Source organism: Dermacentor silvarum, chromosome 9, assembly GCF_013339745.2.
Source record: "Dermacentor silvarum isolate Dsil-2018 chromosome 9, BIME_Dsil_1.4, whole genome shotgun sequence".
Lineage (NCBI taxonomy): Eukaryota > Metazoa > Arthropoda > Arachnida > Ixodida > Ixodidae > Dermacentor > Dermacentor silvarum.
Genome location: NC_051162.1, coordinates 74,147,361 through 74,164,442, shown reverse-complemented (window position 1 = coordinate 74,164,442; position 17,082 = coordinate 74,147,361). Strand labels below are relative to the sequence as shown.

Sequence of the window (17,082 nt, the reverse complement as noted above, 5' to 3'; positions counted from 1 at the left end):
GTCGCAATTTTATCATAACTGTAGAAAACCCCCAAAGTAGCACTGAGAACCTTTATCGCAGCAGCGTGAGTGAACTTGTCATAAAATACAGTGACCGAAGAAATTAGCCCATTGCCTTTCCTTCTTTAAGGTTTATGTTTTGCATATTTATATAGATATTAGTGCAATTCTAGTTCTAACGCCTGCTCTATTATGCACCGCAGAGCCTGTTGGAGCCGCGAACATTGGTGGTTGTGTTTAACACAATCAGGAGAATATTTATTGCCGCATCTACACGAAAAATACCTTGCTTGCCTTGTACCTTGAGTATAACACAAAACTAGAGTAAAACACGATAAAAATTATTTTTATGCGTTGACTTACATAGAAATTTTATTTTTTGTGCAAATAGAGGCAAGACATCCTAATATCAAGAAAAAGGTTTTCCCAAGAATGTACCACAAATGTCAAGACAAGGACCACTTTGGCGTGAGTATCAAATGATGCTGCGAATATTTCCGCCTGTGTTCGAAGTTATCTTTGACGTTTTGTAGTTAACAAACAAAATGACCTGACACGCATCATTTATATCTGCAAATCGTTTACGAATACCTTATGTCAAGCTTGCGCAGCAAAATTTATGGGAAGCTTAAATTGGATGTGCCTTTAACAACTGACCGCGATATTAAAGCAACAGTGGATGATGAAACAGACAACATTAAGATAACGGTTGTTGCTTGGAAGAAAAAATGTTGCTAGCTGTTTTTTGAACCTGCCTATGTGATTACAGAAGTAGATGGTTGGCGACTGTGGTTTCAGCAATAAAACTACTCGTAAGGTTGAACACAAAAAGCAAGTGGTTGGTGCAACTAGTGGTGTCAGATGCACACGTAAGAGATCGTGGTAGCAAACTGAAGCACGCAAAACAGAGAGGGCTAGTACCTTGTGTCTCAGGGCACCATTCATTCTATTACCAAGAAATGACGACGTCTACCTAGACAAGGGAGCACAGTGTGTGATTGTTAGCAGACGATCGCAATGGCGGTGGCGCGCTATTATCTTCTTTTTCAGCTTTCGTATTTTCTTATTTTGACAGGTCCTTGGCATAAATGGGTGACCTGCTCTCAATAAAATTGTTAGTTGAAAGTCATCTTCCTGTCCTAGGCCTTTTTCGTTTTCCTACGTTTTGTGCATGCAGTCTGGAAATTTTATGTACCGGACGCCTACTAGGGGTCAATCGACAGAATTTGGAAGGAAATAATTAGAAGAGAGCCTCGCGCAACACAATTCAAGCATAACGGATCGTCCCAACACGTAATAGTCACGTCAGGGCACGGGGTTGGTTTTAGTGCTCCCGTTCTGCTGGCAGAGTTACGGCAGGGCAGCTGAACAAGTGCACTTAAATTAAAGACTATCTCGAACCCAACATTTCCGGCAAATGTGATTTTTCTCAGAGGTCCCGCGTTGGCCCGAGAGTACGAGCCAAAGAACCACGGGAATGGCTTAACGGAGAGTTCGCTTGCCGATGCTGGCGTGCGTGACGTAAGTCTCTCTCCTAGTTCATATACACGCGCCATGATCCCCAAGGGTCTGCTTAGAAGTTGATAATTATGTATAGTAAACTTGGAGTACCTACCTCCCAAACAAACAAATAGATTTGTACAGGCGTTTTTACGCGTTAGTGAGTTTCAAAATGTAAATGATTGCCCCGTCGTCTTCAGACGTGCTCTTGCTCCTGCAAGCCTGAACAGAAAAGGTCAAAAATTCTAAAGCGGTTCATGTTTGCATCTTTCGACATTTTTAGAACAGCCAAGCCTTGGGTTTCGCACCACTGCCTCTGTTAAAGGAACGCGTTTTTACATCCATGCTGACACAGTCGCTGATCCGTAGAGACAGCGCGGCGATTTCATTCGGTCACCAATATGACGTTGTGGGCACATTTCTGCAGTACGTCGTAGAGATGGGCAAAACGGATCACTTCAGTGAGCGGCTCGGAAAGGCTCAGCTCACTGAAATGAACCGGTTCATTTGAACGGCTCACCGGTTCACTTAAACGTGTAACCTGTGTTATGCATATTCTATAGTTATGTGGCTTTGAAAAAAAACGATATATACATAATTTGATAACCGTGTTATTGGTATTTTCGCTATGTTTATAGAATATTTTTACATATATTAAAAGCGTGAATTTTCGTTGTAATGACGCTTTCTTTTCTGATATTGGGGATAAATTGCTTATAATACTGTGAAAGGCATAATGTGACGTACTTTTTTCAGAAAAAAATATGTAACTTCATCGTCATTACAGAAGCTTGTCCGTTTTTGTGGTACTTTAACATCAACTTTTGTCAAACTAAGAACACAAAATGATTGTACATTATGTTTCAACTTTATTCATTTATTCACATCCGTATGTTCACTATATTATGAGTAAGCTGTAACGCCATGCAATATGAATGCAGAAATCATTTCTTGAAGTACAATACAAAAATCATACGAAAGATCCACAAAACTGCCGCACGTACCTTTCGTTTTTTTTTCTTCTCTTGAGCGCGCGCGCGATACTGGCGATCATGCCATTATACACCAGGACAAAAAAAGAAAAAAAGAAATGAAGTTCTATTACAACACAACAGATCATTGGCCTCGTTTTATTGACGAGCTAATGATACACGCTCAGAAAATGCACTGAAGTGGATGTCATGGGCGACATTTTCATGACTACACTAATTAGCACAAATGAAGACCAGGACGTAAACTGTGCGTTCACCTCTTGTCGTTAAAGGGGCCCTAAACCACCCAGAGGTCGAAATTTAGTTGTGGTGTTACAGTTGTGCACGAGTCTACCACTAATACGTAGCCACGAGAATTTTTCGAAATGGTGCCGTAATAGCGGAGTTACACGCGTTTGATGATCGAAAAACTGCCCTCGCTCGTTTCGCTCTTTCCTTCGCTACTCACCTCATCGGTTGGTCTCCCCTCCTCGCCAAGTGCTTCTCGAAAGGTCACGGGACAAACGGCATCGCTAACGCGCTTCTCAAAACACTGCATACTTCAGGTCACGTCCACGCTAGCGGAACCGTCCGCCAGTGCCGTAGAACGTCTGCCGCGTGAGAGGTGTCCAATGTAGACAGCAATTCGGCCGGCGCCCCGCCCACTGCACCGTCAATGGCCCAATTGACAACCGCGAACCTACGTGCCTCCGCCACTGACAACGAAAACATTAGCTGCAGCGGGGAGACGACGGGCTCGGCTCTGCTCGCATCGCAGCCGACGGCACCGCTAATATCAGCGTATTTTTCTTCTTTGTGTACAAGTATTGCGAAGAGCGATAACAACGATAAGAAAATATTGCGGCTTGTGAGCGTCGGTATTTCATTTCAAAGCGCCGTCCGTTTTAGCTTTGAAGGGAACTAGAAAAATCCTAGCAATGATATCGGCGCTGTCGAGCGATCAGCGGCGGTGAATCTGCCGCACAAATGAGTCCCGGTCTCATCCTCTCTACGTACGGCAAGGAAATCTCGCCGTTCGCGAGCAAGAACCGCTGTCGAACGGCGGCCCGCGAATGGCAAACGGCGTGAGATGAGCTACCGTGCCGGTAACGTGGACTCAGCGCTTCTCGGCTACTCGCTGTTGCTGCGGTGCCGGCCCGTGTTATGCGAAGCGTACCGCTATGGACCCTGTGTTGCGCGCACGTCTGGAAAGGCCAACACTGTCGCAGTCTGTTCGCGCAGCTAATCACGCCGCTAAGCACGACTGTGCACTTGCGTTGCCGGCTGTAATGACCGATTCGCAAGCGTGCACAAACGAGCAACACGACGAGGAAGAGAAGAAAGCGCGCGTACCTGCTAGCAGACTAACCGGAAGTCGTAGGTTCTTGTTCAACCAATGGACATCGTTTCCGCAGTTGACATCACCAAATTCCCCGTGCTGCGCGTTTACCTGAAATGTTCAAAAAATATCTGAGGTGGTTTAGGGGCCCTTTAAAGACACGGAAGACCATCTTCGAAGTGTTATTGGACCAGCGCACGATGTGCGATCGGTGAGAGTCATGCGACATCGTTCGAACAGCAGCAGGCAACGAACAGTACCATCCTTTGCCAATTAAGACTTCTTTACTTCTCCCCTCGGTGGCATCGGGTGCCACACCATAAGAAGCACAAAAAATCAAGAGGACTGCTGCGCAAACGACACACTGCGAGCGAGTACCAGTAGCGCGAGTCGGCCCATACCGGCCACCATTCGTCGGTCAAAAATTGAAAAACATCGAAACCCAGCAGAAGACCCAGCTCTGACGGAACGGTTCGGCACGGCTCATTCAAGGAGAGAGAACCAGCTTCCTCACTCCGAAAGGACCGCCGCTCACTTACTGAACCACGGCTCCCTCGGTATTCAAAAGAGCGGTCCGCTCCTGAGCGCTCAGGAGCGAGCCGAATCTTTTGAAGAGTGAGCGAGCCGTGGTGAAAAGAGCGGCTGGCTCCTGAGCGCTCAGGAGCGAGCCGAATCTTTTGAAGAGTGAGCGAGCCGTGGTGAAAAGAGCGGCTGGCTCCTGAGCGCTCAGGAGCGAGCCGAATCTTTTGAAGAGTGAGCGAGCCGTGGTGAAAAGAGCGGCTGGCTCCTGAGCGCTCAGGAGCGAGCCGGATCTTTTGAGCCGCTCTTTAGAAGAGCGAGGGAGCCGTGGTTCAGTAAGTGAGCGGCGGTTCTTTCGTTCTTCAGCCGAAGGCGAGGGGGTGAAGGCGACTCTTGCGAGGAAGGGCGGGAGGGCAGTTGATTTGTCGTACCGATAATAGATGGCGCGGAAGTCGCACCCAGCAGAAGACCCGGCTCTGACGGAACGCATCGGCACGTATCTCTGAACGCGAGAGAACCGGCTCCCTTTCTCCAAAAGAACCGCCGCTCATTTTTACTGAACGACCGCTCACTCGCTCTTTAAAAAGAGCCGCTCACAAGATCCGGCTCGCTCCTGAGCGACCCATTTCTAGTACGTCGGAAGTTGGCTATCCTATCCAGTTTCTGAAAGCATTTGATAGGGTGAGAAGACGTTATGTAGCAAAATATCTTCAATATTTATTAACCATGGTGGATGTAGAAGTTTACTAACAGAAACACTATACCAATCAGCGTGTAGCAGCCATAGCTTTTCCTTGTGCTTCGTGAAGAGTAGAACGTAGGTATAACCAAGTTGACGAACCATTATATGAAAAATCAAAGTGGCATCGCTCTCTTTTGTTTTAACTAGGGTTAGGCGAATATTTAAAGCTTCAAATACGAATCAAATGCCACTCACAAACATTAGTATTCGTACTCGAAAATCAACTATTCAGAAGTTTCGAATGGCGAAATTAAGCAAATATTTCGCAACATCTCACGGTTAAAATCGGATTACTGTTATCCATCTGCTAAACAAAGCGTAGTAAGTAATCAGATGTGAAACAACCCAAAAACGTTTCCAAACAACGCAGAAAAAAATGGGCAATACCACCTTTATTTTTCGTTTCATGGCACATTGATACATGACAGCTTGTGAGATTTGCCTCTCGTCTTTATTTTGTGTATCTTGTAATCTTGTCATGTAGTAGTTTTGTCTTTTATGCTACAACCGGTGATTATTTATTTCCTAATGGCCCTTTAACATATGTATATGACACAGAAGTCCTCCTGCACATTTTTTCTTTTATTTTCCAACAATCTCTAATCATTTTTCAGCAACCGTTTTAGCGTTTTCTGAAAGCTCGTCATATGAAAACCATTCACATTTTTCTAACGCATGCTTGCAACCAAGTTCTATAGATGTGTGGAGGATATTCCTGCAGTTCTTCTAATTACAATTGGTGATATTCTGCTTGAGTGACGCTAATTGTCCGTGATAGTTGGCTGTCTTTTTGTTACCTAGTGAATAAAATCATGGTACCTAAAAAGCGAAATATACATTTCTGGTGCAAATATATTCCCCTACGCTTGACCATACGATGTTGTACACTTACTATTCGTAATCGATTTACATTTCAAAAACGGTACATTCGCACACCTATAGTTCTAACCCGTTGCTCGGTCATACCAGTTTATACATTTAGAGAGAAAATGATTCATTTCTAAATATTGCCTTTCGCTACAAAATTAATCTATGCGAAAAGTAGGTTGCATTGGTGAATAGCCCAAATCAGTCCAAGAGGTTGCTACAAGAAATCTAAACAGGGAGAGCCAACGTAAGGGTGCCAGCGAAGCTTTTCGTAAACATATATTTTAATAAGGTACTTTGATTACTTCAATGGCAGTATTGCGCATAAATTAAGGAAATTTTTTCTGCACGCGCTGCAATAGCCCATCGCCGGATAACAGGTAATGTCAATTGGGTGCCTATTCCTGCATTCAGATGAAACATTATTTAAAATTGTGAATCTAAAGATATATTTATTGAGTTTTGTGTACTAGAGTGAGCGCTATATATTATTCTGGCGTACATAATGTTTTGCCAAAAGTTTAGAAAAGCACAAGTGGCATCATATACGTAGGTATTTATTGTCGAATAAGGGTCGGGTGCTTCCCCCTCACTGCAGCCGGTACAATCTTGTGCGCTTGTTTGGCCTCTCCAATTTTTCTTTATATTACAGAGAAACAATCTGTGGGATTGCTACTACTACTGCCTACAACGAAATGAATGGTTTTACGGGTATTATAAGAGCGACTACAACAGCCGTTGTGAGGTAATGTACTATTTATAGTGCTAATCACTGCATTCGGCATAAAACGCTTTTAATAACATGGTTCAAATAGAGGCAGTAAATTTGGATCTGTTAAACAAACGGTTGCATGCACACTCGACGTTTGAGGAGGAACTCGGATTGTTACGCAAGCATCAGCAACTGAAAGCGAATGAGCAGGATCCAAAATAATGAGTGCGATCTGGACCATTTTTAAGCAGTAATGCACAGTTAATAAACAGTATGCTGTCTATAGTGCTTTTTCTATTATGTTCAGAACGGCTTCTATACTTAACCATAAACAGTGGCACCCACAGACACCAAAGTGACTCGTAGAAACCGAAGACTGCCCTTTGACACATGGCACCGTAGTACTACGACAGAATGAATGAGAGTTTCTCTATCATAGGGACCGCGGCCAGGTTCATTGTAACAGCGTGTGACTTAGGCAGCACAAGACGGAGAACTGAACATGCCAATGGCAGGGACCCAAGAATTTTTTTTCTGGGGACTCGCGGCTAGGAGAGCCCATGCGGAGCGGGCTAGATACGAAAAGTGGCCGACGAAGGTAACGCTGTCCGATAGAGGGCTCCGCCTCGTCAAAGGCGGAAAAAAAAGTCGCAGTTTTGCGCGAAAGGCGAAGCATTGATTGCGATAGCAAATTAGTGGACAGCTATACGAAGTAAGGATTGCAGTTTTATCGACAGTACAACCTTGTAAAGGTAAGCATCCTAACTAAATTACCAAGCATGGTATCACGCACGCTCAGGCAAACACGAACACATCTCACTCGATGACTGCGGAAACTCGCTGTCAAAACGGTAGAGTGTGGAAGCGCGGCAGCAGCACGAGCGAATAGACCTTCGTTGTACCCTTCGCATGAACGTGAACTAAGCTGCGAAAAGAGAGCGCGCGGCGGATGGCTTTCAAGATACAGCGGCCTTGGCTGGCGCGTGCAGCCGTCCGGTCCACCCGGAATAAAATGTGCGCCCCTCCCTACCTCAGCTCTTACTGGTGCTGACTCCACAACGCTCCAGGCGGAGTCTTGTGGAGCCTTGCGCCCGGGCGGGCCCGTACGGCTGTCCGGGCCGCCCGCACCACAAACGTATCGCAGGCTTAAACCAATCAAACAAAAATGAATAAGGGTATAACCCAAAAAGTCACCTAAAAAGCCTAAAAGTCACCCCTGAACTAGCCTTCCAGGCCTTCCGTCAATGGTGTCATTGGGTCCTGCTCGATGTCGCGGGCCCGGACTGGCGGTACTGCTGATACCTCATGGACGCCTTCATCATGCACGCCAACCGTGCTGTCTGGACTTTTGCTGCTGGTGTTTGCTCTAATTTTTTTTTCTTTCTTTTCTTTTCTTTCTTTTTCTTTCCTTTTTTTTCTTTCTTTCCTCTTCTTTCCCTTGCTGTTCGATCTATGTCATTCCTTTCTTTATCTAGTTCTATATTTCTTTTTCCCCTTTTCTTACTCTATGTATGTATGTCTGTGAACTACATGTGTGTTTCAAATAAACAGCTGAAACGCGACATGCCATGCCATAGCAGACACTTAGCTTCCACCTTGTGACAGGATTTGGCCGAATATCTTCTCGGCTTTTGGGTCGGCTCACCCTCGGCATTCTTTACTTTTTTTTCAATTGGCTTTTCCTTAAATTACTTTTTGGGTTATACCCTTTTCATTTTTGTTTGATTGGTTTAAGCCTGCGATACGTTTGTGGTGCGGGCTACCCTCATTTTCATGTAGGTTGTTTTCAATGTTCCGAGGGACCCAAAAACAAGCCCGCACTATCGACTATTTCAATGCCCTCTATTACGCGTCTAGTCATGGAGACCGTCACGATCTTTTCGGAATCCTGCAGAAACTTACAGCAGGGGGGGGGGGGGGGGGTGCATAAGTGCGGGTCCAATGTCCTTATGACGCACGATTCCTGCTCACAAAAGCGTCACGCGACGATGGAGGACTGCTAGTCGTGGGACGTAAGCTTGCGTACAGGGAGTGAAGCTGCTGGACATAGATGCCACGTGCGGACGTACGGACAATAATTGGTGCCAAAGAATTATCGGACAAGCGAAACAGAATGCCATATACCAGTTCCACAGTTGTGCAGGCGAGGAGGTCCTCCTTGAAAGAGGAACGTACGCCTAGGAGAATGAGATTAAGGTAGTCGATCCAAGAGAATCGAGCGGGACTGGCTACGAGAGCGGTTTACAGTTAACGATGAAGGCATTTGATCATTCTATTGGCCGCTGGCAGCGGCAGGAGAAAGTTCTTAATTGGCAGGGGCTCACGGCACGAGATCCCACTCGGCAGTACGCCAGGTACGAAAGGCGGCCGACGAAAACGACGTTGGCTGCTAGAGTAGCATGACTCAACAAGTGACGAGCGAGAATTTAGGAGGTCCGAGGAGCGCCATTCCAAGTGATCTCTCCTCCTATATACAGGGTGTTCATTTTTAAGTTTTACAGAATTTTTAGAAATCGGCTGTGGCAAGTAGCATAATTCTAATCATTGAGCAGGGTTATTTGATGAGGCGGACATTAGTAGCACGAGAAATCGAAACACATATTCAACTAATTACCAGTCATTTACTATTTAAATTCTTTGTTAGATACTTTACGACACATGTTGCCATTTACGAATTGTAAACGGTGAGCTTGTCAGGCGTATCCACTTGGAATAAATTTCCAGAATGACGCCAGTTTGGAGATATGCGCCATCAAACTCGACGTAAAAATGCACTGTTGTTCCACTTAGTTTTTTACCAAAATACTGTTTTATACATTGAAGCACAAAAGTAACGGGGACGTTCATGTATTTCGCCCCACACTTTGGGAAGTAATATCTCGAAAGAGATTTCATCCTGCCAACTCATTTCAATTGGATGCCTCTTGCAAACTCACCTGCTCAATTCGTAACTTGCAATTTGTGTCGTAAAGTAGTTAACTAAGAAGTTCATAAGTAGTCTATGTTGTTAATTAGTTGTATATGCGTTCGATTTCTCGTGGTACTAATGTCAGCCTGTTCGAATAACCAAGCTCAACGATAAGAATTGTGCTACCTTCCACTGGCGATTAAAAAAAATTGTAAAGCTTAATTTTGAACACTCGGTATAGTGTTCCGTCACCGACAACATTTTTATTAAATGGTGATAGGCTAAACTGTTTTGTTATTTTCACGCATTATTTTTTATATCCTAAGCAGTTCCAGAAAATACCTATTGCAGTAAGATCGTAGAAGAATGAGCTATACGTATCTACATTTTATTTTATAGCACAGAAGGCGCGAAGAGATAACCAAGCCTAGGAATGTTTTGTGATTATCGTAGAATGTCTGCCGCCTGAATCTAATCCTCTTTTTCAGAGGGTTGGTCCACAACGCAAATCAGGTTATTGCTGCAAAGGCGAATGCATACCCAAGGCTAATTGTGGACAAGACGTTGAAGACACGGCGGGAAGTTTTGGATGGCAACGCTAATATTTACAGCAGTCAGCAATATTAGCGACAGTATGGAATCGATCCCTAATAAAAAAAACCATTGCACGCAACAAAACACGACGGATGCCTGAACTGACTGTCGGTACAGACACAAAACCAACCTGGTGTAAGTGCACTCATCGTGCAGTGGGCAGTTGCACGCAGCACCTGCACGACAATATAACATTGTAAGAGCTAGCATTTACACTACAGAATAGTTTCACGACAACCTGCCAGAAAGATGCATTCATAGAACTTAGTGTCACGTTCAAATTGTCATTATATGCAAATAAACTCGGTATCTGCGAAAGAGCCTTCAAAGAGACACTATATCATTACGAACGCGGCGGAATATAGTGTCACAGTGACACTATATTATTACAAACGCCAGCCATGAAAGTCAGCACTGAACACACTGCGTGGTGGCACAAATATAGCAAAAAATCCTGTAGGTTTTTTTTTTTCATTTGAATTTTGCAACAAACGCATTGCTTAAAATGTCCTGTAAAAACAAAATTCCGCAGATGCCACACCCTCGAATCAGCGATGCAATTTGCAGTTTGCGCGCTCACGAAGTATTTGGGAAATAATAATTTGGGTATGTCGCTTCACTCTTCACGGTGATGGGGCGCACTAAACCCAGCACAAATATTTAAGTGCTAAATCTGCGCGATAGCTCAGTACTTTCCTAGTGTGGCTCCATACTGAACAGTTTATCGCCAGTGCTCTTGGTACTCGTACTAAGAGTTTTGCTTTGCATTACCTTATGGATCAATGCAATGAGATTGAGGCTACACTCTTAGCAAATACCGGCTTAAAACAACGCATATAGGGCGGAAAGTAGATCAAAATTTCGACGCTTATAAATGGCGCACTGTAAGCGGCCTACTGCGTATACGGCCTATTTTATGCGGCTCTTGCCTATGCGGCCTGCATTTAAACGGCCCATAGTAGGGCCGCTTGGTGGACGTCACGCATAACCCCAAATTTTTATGCGGTATTTCAGATCAAATCTGTCCGGCTTACTAAGCGGCTCAAATCTTATGCGGCTCAAAATTATGCGGCCTATTGGGTATTTTTTAAGAAAAAATTATTAATTAGAGACAGGTGCCGTCCACAGTGGTTTTGCGGGCTGTTTCATGGACATAGCATAGAACGACATTATACGAAATCGATAACACACAACACAAGCATGGCAACGCACATCACACAAACATGAGAACACTGGGAATCGAACCCGGGTACACCGCGTGAGAACCAAACACGCTAACCACTACTCCACATCACTTTTTTTTTCTTTATTGCATGGAAATATTAGTAGTTATATGCGAAAATTAGTTGTGTTACATATATACATACATGACAAAACCAATCCACACACGCTAGGCAGTCGAATGAAAGTTCAAAAATCGGGTAAACAAACACAAGCGTCCAGGTACGAAATCCATTCAGGAACGGGGTCAAAGGTTGCAACAACACTCCGCACTTGAGCAGCCTCTTCTCGAAAGACAGACCTTGTCGAGCGGGGTGGCTCGGCATGTCTGTCGATCATTCGGCTTCTCCATAATGAATACAGTCCTAATAACATAAACAAATCATATGGTGCATTACTGATTGTCTTTTTGAAAGGAAGGAACCGGATACCGTAAGGTGTTAGAGGAAATTCTTTTTTGATAGTTCTTTGTAAAATGTCCCAAAAATAAAATGCATCACGACAAAGAATAAAGCAATGTTCTATTGTCTCAGGTTGGCTGCACAGTCTACAATTTGTATTCCACGGTACATATAATCCTTTCTCATGAAGCCATGTTTTAACTGGCAGAGTGGAAGTGTGCAGCTTAAAGAAGAATGTTTTCGCTGCTGGCGTTATACACATTCGACGAACACGGCAAAGAACATCTTGACCAAATAGAGACAGATATGGCTTTCGATACATAGCTGCAGGGAAAAGGTTATTTACAAGTGCTATATTTAGCGATGTTCGATCAACGCTAAATAAATATTCTAACGTGAATCTGGCTTTTAAAAATGAGATAGTATCCACGAGTTCTTTTAGGAAGCCCCATAACCGCAGTTCTTGAGCAGAGTTGGTCGTGACAAAAAGAAAAGGGAGGTGTGAAGCAAGACGTGTTCTGTTAACTGCAAGGAGGAAAGGATGACGGATATTTTTAAGGTAAAATAATCGCATGACCAATTGTCTCACAAACAAATGCACAAGACTGAGACCTCCCTTCTCAAGTGGAAGAAAAAGATTATCCCTTCTCATGGCTTCCCATGATGACTGCCAAATAAAAGATGCAAATATTCTGTGGAATGCCTGAACATGGACGCGGGAGCAGTGCAAGACCTGCAGAACATAAAGAAGCTTAGAAGCCAGGAATATATTGCACGCCTTAGCTCTTGCGAAAATGGAGAAGTCGCGTCCCTGCCAGGTTGTCACCTTTCGACGGATTGTGGTTATCGCGGATGTCCAATGAGGTCCACTATTACGGAAGTTATCGAGAGGCACACCAAGATATCGCAGCGAAGACTGATCCCAATGAATATTCGAGAACACAGAGGGAGTTAGAGCCCACATGCCTAGCCAAAACCCCCTACTTTTATCAAAATTTACACTAGCTCCTGCCATTTCACAGAAACGCAAGGTAGTGTTTATTGTCTCAGTAATACTGGGCTTATCGATGCAAAAGAAGGCAATGTCATCCGCATAAGCTAGAACTTTAATTTCTTCATCTGCATACCTGTATCCCTTAATGCTTGAGTTATAAAGCACGCTTAAGCAAAGAGGTTCCAAGTATATTGCGAAAAGTAAAGGCGAGAGCGGACAACCCTGACGGACGGATGACTGTACCTGTATTACACCTGAGAGGGTACGGTTCACAATTAACTTTGTAGTACACCCTTTATAACAAAGTGCTATACTATATATTATAGTGCTATATTATATAATGCATCACCTAACTGCAGATGTCGCAGTAATCGGAACAAAAAACTGTGCTGAACCTTATCAAAGGCTTTGGCGAGGTCAATCTGAAGAAGAGCTACTTGATCCATGCTACCTTCTAAGCGCTCAAGGACTGAACGTGCGATATGAATATTTGTTTGTATAGAGCGTCCTCGAATTCCACATGTTTGATGGTCACCAACTAATTTAGCAATTACTGTCTGCAACCTATTTGTAAGTACTTTTGCAAATATTTTATAATCGACGTTACATAATGATATCGGCCTATATCCGTTTACACTCTTTAATACTTCATTATCAGTGCTCTTTGGGATTAGGGTCGTATGGCACTGATAGAAAGTCGGAGGAAGCTCACCATGTTTATAAGCGTCTTTGAAAACCTGCTCAAGAAAGGGACACAGGAATTCCTGAAATTTTACATAAAACTCGGCACTAAGGCCATCAGGGCCAGGTGTCTTCTTTTTCTGCAGAGTTTCAACAGCAAGCCTAATTTCTTCTCGAGTTATTGGCTCGTCAACGCTGACTCGATCATCATCTTGTAATTGTGGCATAAGAGAAATAAATTGATCGGCTTTTTCTTCGTAATCCTGCTGAAGCGTAACTGCAGTGAAAAGATTTTTATAGTGATCTTCAAATATGGTGATTATCTGCGACGTTTCTGTATATATGGAACCACCAGATTCAATTTGTAATATCTGCTTTGAAAGCGCGTATCGCTTTTCATCACCAAGAGCCCTTTTTGTGGGCTCCTCATCTGTGAAACGAGTTGTGCGTGAACGCACCACTGCTCCTCTGTACGCTTCCGTCTCATATTTCTGTACCTCTGCTCGAACTGTATTTATCTCGTCGCTATACAACCCTGGCTCCTGGCTTTCGAAAGCGTGCAGCTTATGAAGTAGATTATAAAGGTGATGTTTTTCTGCATTTTTTCTTTGAGATAGCTCACATGAAATAGCAATCGCTTCATTTTTTACTCTCTGTTTGAACATTTCCCATTGAGCAAACAGTGGGAGCTGTCGACATTGCGTTATCTCTAGAAATAATTCTTTCACTTTGTTTACAAATTTTTCCTCTCGTAAAAGTTCTGTGTTAAGTTTCCACAATTCCCAATTTGGAGTAAACTTGCGAAACTTTCTGGGACCCCATGAAACAGCCACTAAACAATGGTCTGTGAAAAATATAGGCTTCACGGCATAGTTGTGAATGTGAGACCAGAGATCCGTCGAAACATACACATGATCAAGTCGAGCATGAGAGACGCCTTGAAAGTGCGTGAACCGCACGCAAGAAGGCGTGTAGGCTCCCACGTCTATTAGATTGTGGTCTTTCACTAATTGCTGAAGCAAAGTTGCACTTGCATCATAACGCTTTGTTAGGTATGAATGGTCTCTATGATCACAAACACAGTTAAAGTCTCCCAAAACTACCAAATCTCTGTCAGTGTCTAGGAACGGAGCAAGAGACAGAAAGAAAGCCTTCCTGTCGCTCACTTTTAGGGGAGCATAGACACAAATAAACCGCCAATTACGGGAACGAAAAGAGAGGTCACAACATAGAAAGCGTCCTTCCCCATCAACACGTAGCGACAATGAAGCGTGATTCAACTGCTTTCTAACTAACAAAAAGCACCCAGCGGAAGCACCAGACGCTTGGCTAACACACACCTCATAATCTGGTTGAAAAATATGCAGCGCAAGGTTAGCATAGGTAGCAGAAGAAATCTTGGTCTCTTGCACTGCACCAACATCAATTTCATGCTGCCTAAGCACATGGAGTAACTGCTGCTGACGCCGTATACTCCGCAGCCCACGCACGTTGAGTGTCGCTACACATAAGGGGAGGGTGAAGGCGGTAGCCATTTTGCTCACCTAAAGCTTTTGTTCTTCATCACCCTTGGCCACAGGTAAATCTGTGGTCTTGCTCCCTTTGCACTTCTTTATAGCACTCTCCTTACTTCGCTGACAAAACCGCCGCGGCACACCATCACCAGGGGAGGGAACCCGTTGAGCACTAGAAGGCACACTCTCGGGTGCCTGTACTGCACTCCCCGTTGTTTCATCGTTGCACGGTGCCGGACGCTTCCTCGCTTGACTGCTGTCCATCGCCTCTTCTTCCTTGACGCCATCGGGGGGCTTTTCTTTAAGGTTTTCTAGGTCATGTGTGCAAACCGAGTTATTGCCAGTAGCTTCGCTTGGGATGCTGTGGCTGCTCGGCATTGGCTCTGGAGACTCCTGTTCTTCGTCCCTGATGCCGCCTGTGGCTTCTCCGGTAGCATCGACTATCTCTGTAGCATCCATGAGATGGTCCAGTTGGGGCTCTTCTGCGCTGTGTTGCCCAGAACGAAGCTTATTGGCATAGGTCGATACACAGGCGTCCACCGAGTGGCCAAATCGGTGGCACTGCAAGCACCTCGGCGTTCTGCATTGTCGACGGACATGTCCCACACGCTTGCAACGAAGGCACAGCGGAGGCCTGCCGGGGATAAGTACCAGGCACTGGTGTCCATAAATGGACATAATGTGTGGTATTGAGCTTACGGTGACAGTATCCTTGAGCACCAAGGAAACCTCCCGGTTTGTCGTCACCCACTGTTCCATACCAGTGCATCTCCACACCTCTCTCTCGACAGACTTCACCTGACCGTACGCCTGGAACGCCTCTTCAACCCGTCGAGCTTCAAGGTGAGGCGGAAGCCAGAGTAATTTGAGCTTGATATTTTTAGTCTCCGGATCCATCACCATGCACTTCAGTCCTTTGACACGGAGCTCACCACAGGCGACGAGTTTATGTTTCGCCGCACTACTAGCGCAGGTAACCATCCATACATGGCTCATCTGATACTGTCCTACACCTATAATATCTGCAGTATCCACTACTTCAAGCAGAGCGTCTCGGAAGTCAGGAGCACGGTATGGTCTGCCACTCAAGTCCGCATGAAGAAAAATGGAATTCAGCACATCGTTACCGGTTGGTAGACGCGGGAGGACAACTTTGTAGCTTGCATCTTCATTCAGAAACGGAGTCGACGATCCTCGGCCTGAGGCCGATACGCTGTTTCCAGCAGATAGCATTCCAAGCGCAGCCGTTCCACTCGGCTTCTTCTTCTTCACATCACTCTACTCCACTTCTTCTACTCCACATCACTATGCTGTCGTGGAGGACTTGCACAGCTATTTGTAGATACATTTGTGTTTCCGAGGCTGTCGTTTTATGTCGATCGTTCACCGTCGGCGATCGTGCGTGATATACACATAGTTTGTGTAGCTTTTACCGATGCTTAGGTGGTTGGTGGCAGTAGATGTATTTAAATGAGTATCAGTATACGAATAGCGCTTTCAACAGCTGTCATGTGGGGCGGAAAGGCTAAATGGGGTAGGATTACGGAGCATGGGGGCTGCACGAAAAGAAAAACTGCTTCGCCAGGCAAATGTAGTTCATTAATATTTTCTCTTTATTCGCTATGGTGCGGCTGCAGTCACTGTTTAACCGGGAACTCGGATTTGTCTGAGAAACCTTTAACCTCGTTCAGAAGGTTCAGTTAAAACTGATCCGTGCTGTTGCGCTGCCTCGACGGTATAACGACAATACGGCTCCGATATTCGGAGACGTCGAATAAGCGAGCGGGATAATACCGGCCCGTCTAAGTTTGCTGAACCGACAAATATTTCCATTCACCTCCGCTGGCCTCAACAGGGATGCCCTGTCCGAAAGACTGACATATATAGCTTTTGGTAGTATCAAGAAGAATGCTCTCGAACCGGTCTTATCATGCTGTTCCGTTGTAGTTAATGTTACTGCGGCGACGGTCGTTGAAAGTGAACGAATCAGCTGTTTGAAATTTCGCATAACAAGGCGGGATTTTGCCGGCGTGTCGAAGCTTACAACGGCTCCATTCTTACCCTTGCAAGTCGATGGCTTCGACGCAAAATGAACGTGGAATAACCGCAATTTGCCCAT

The 17,082-nt window shown here is 44.8% G+C and overlaps 3 protein-coding genes across 8 annotated transcripts in view; 1 reads left to right on the top strand and 2 right to left on the bottom strand.

Annotated features, from left to right (window-relative positions):
* Positions 1–10,221, top strand: part of LOC119464789 (uncharacterized) — an 85,706-nt gene extending 75,485 nt beyond the window's left edge. For all 6 annotated transcript variants that reach the window (XM_049655905.1, XM_049655901.1, XM_049655902.1 and 3 more), the window contains 3 exons: positions 392–468; positions 6,591–6,683; positions 10,047–10,221. In XM_049655905.1, the coding sequence (XP_049511862.1) occupies positions 392–468; positions 6,591–6,683; positions 10,047–10,160 (284 nt within the window). In that variant the 3' untranslated portion in view covers positions 10,161–10,221. The remainder of the gene's footprint in view (positions 1–391; positions 469–6,590; positions 6,684–10,046) is intronic.
* Positions 10,222–11,562: 1,341 nt separating this feature from the next.
* On the bottom strand, positions 11,563–13,056 carry LOC119464788 (uncharacterized). The gene has a single exon (XM_037725720.2). The coding sequence runs from the start codon at positions 12,787–12,789 to the stop codon at positions 11,563–11,565; it is 1,227 nt and encodes a 408-aa protein (XP_037581648.1). The 5' UTR covers positions 12,790–13,056.
* Positions 13,057–14,993: 1,937 nt separating this feature from the next.
* On the bottom strand, positions 14,994–16,196 carry LOC125939840 (uncharacterized). The gene has a single exon (XM_049655316.1). It carries the CDS (start codon positions 16,194–16,196, stop codon positions 14,994–14,996), a length of 1,203 nt encoding a protein of 400 aa, XP_049511273.1.
* Positions 16,197–17,082: the final 886 nt, after the last annotated feature.

Excerpts from the sequence above, each read along its gene's own strand:
- LOC119464788 (XM_037725720.2), bottom strand. The coding sequence starts at position 12,789 with ATGGCAGGAGCTAGTGTAAATTTTGATAAAAGTAGGGGGTTTTGGCTA.
- LOC125939840 (XM_049655316.1), bottom strand. The coding sequence starts at position 16,196 with ATGCTATCTGCTGGAAACAGCGTATCGGCCTCAGGCCGAGGATCGTCG.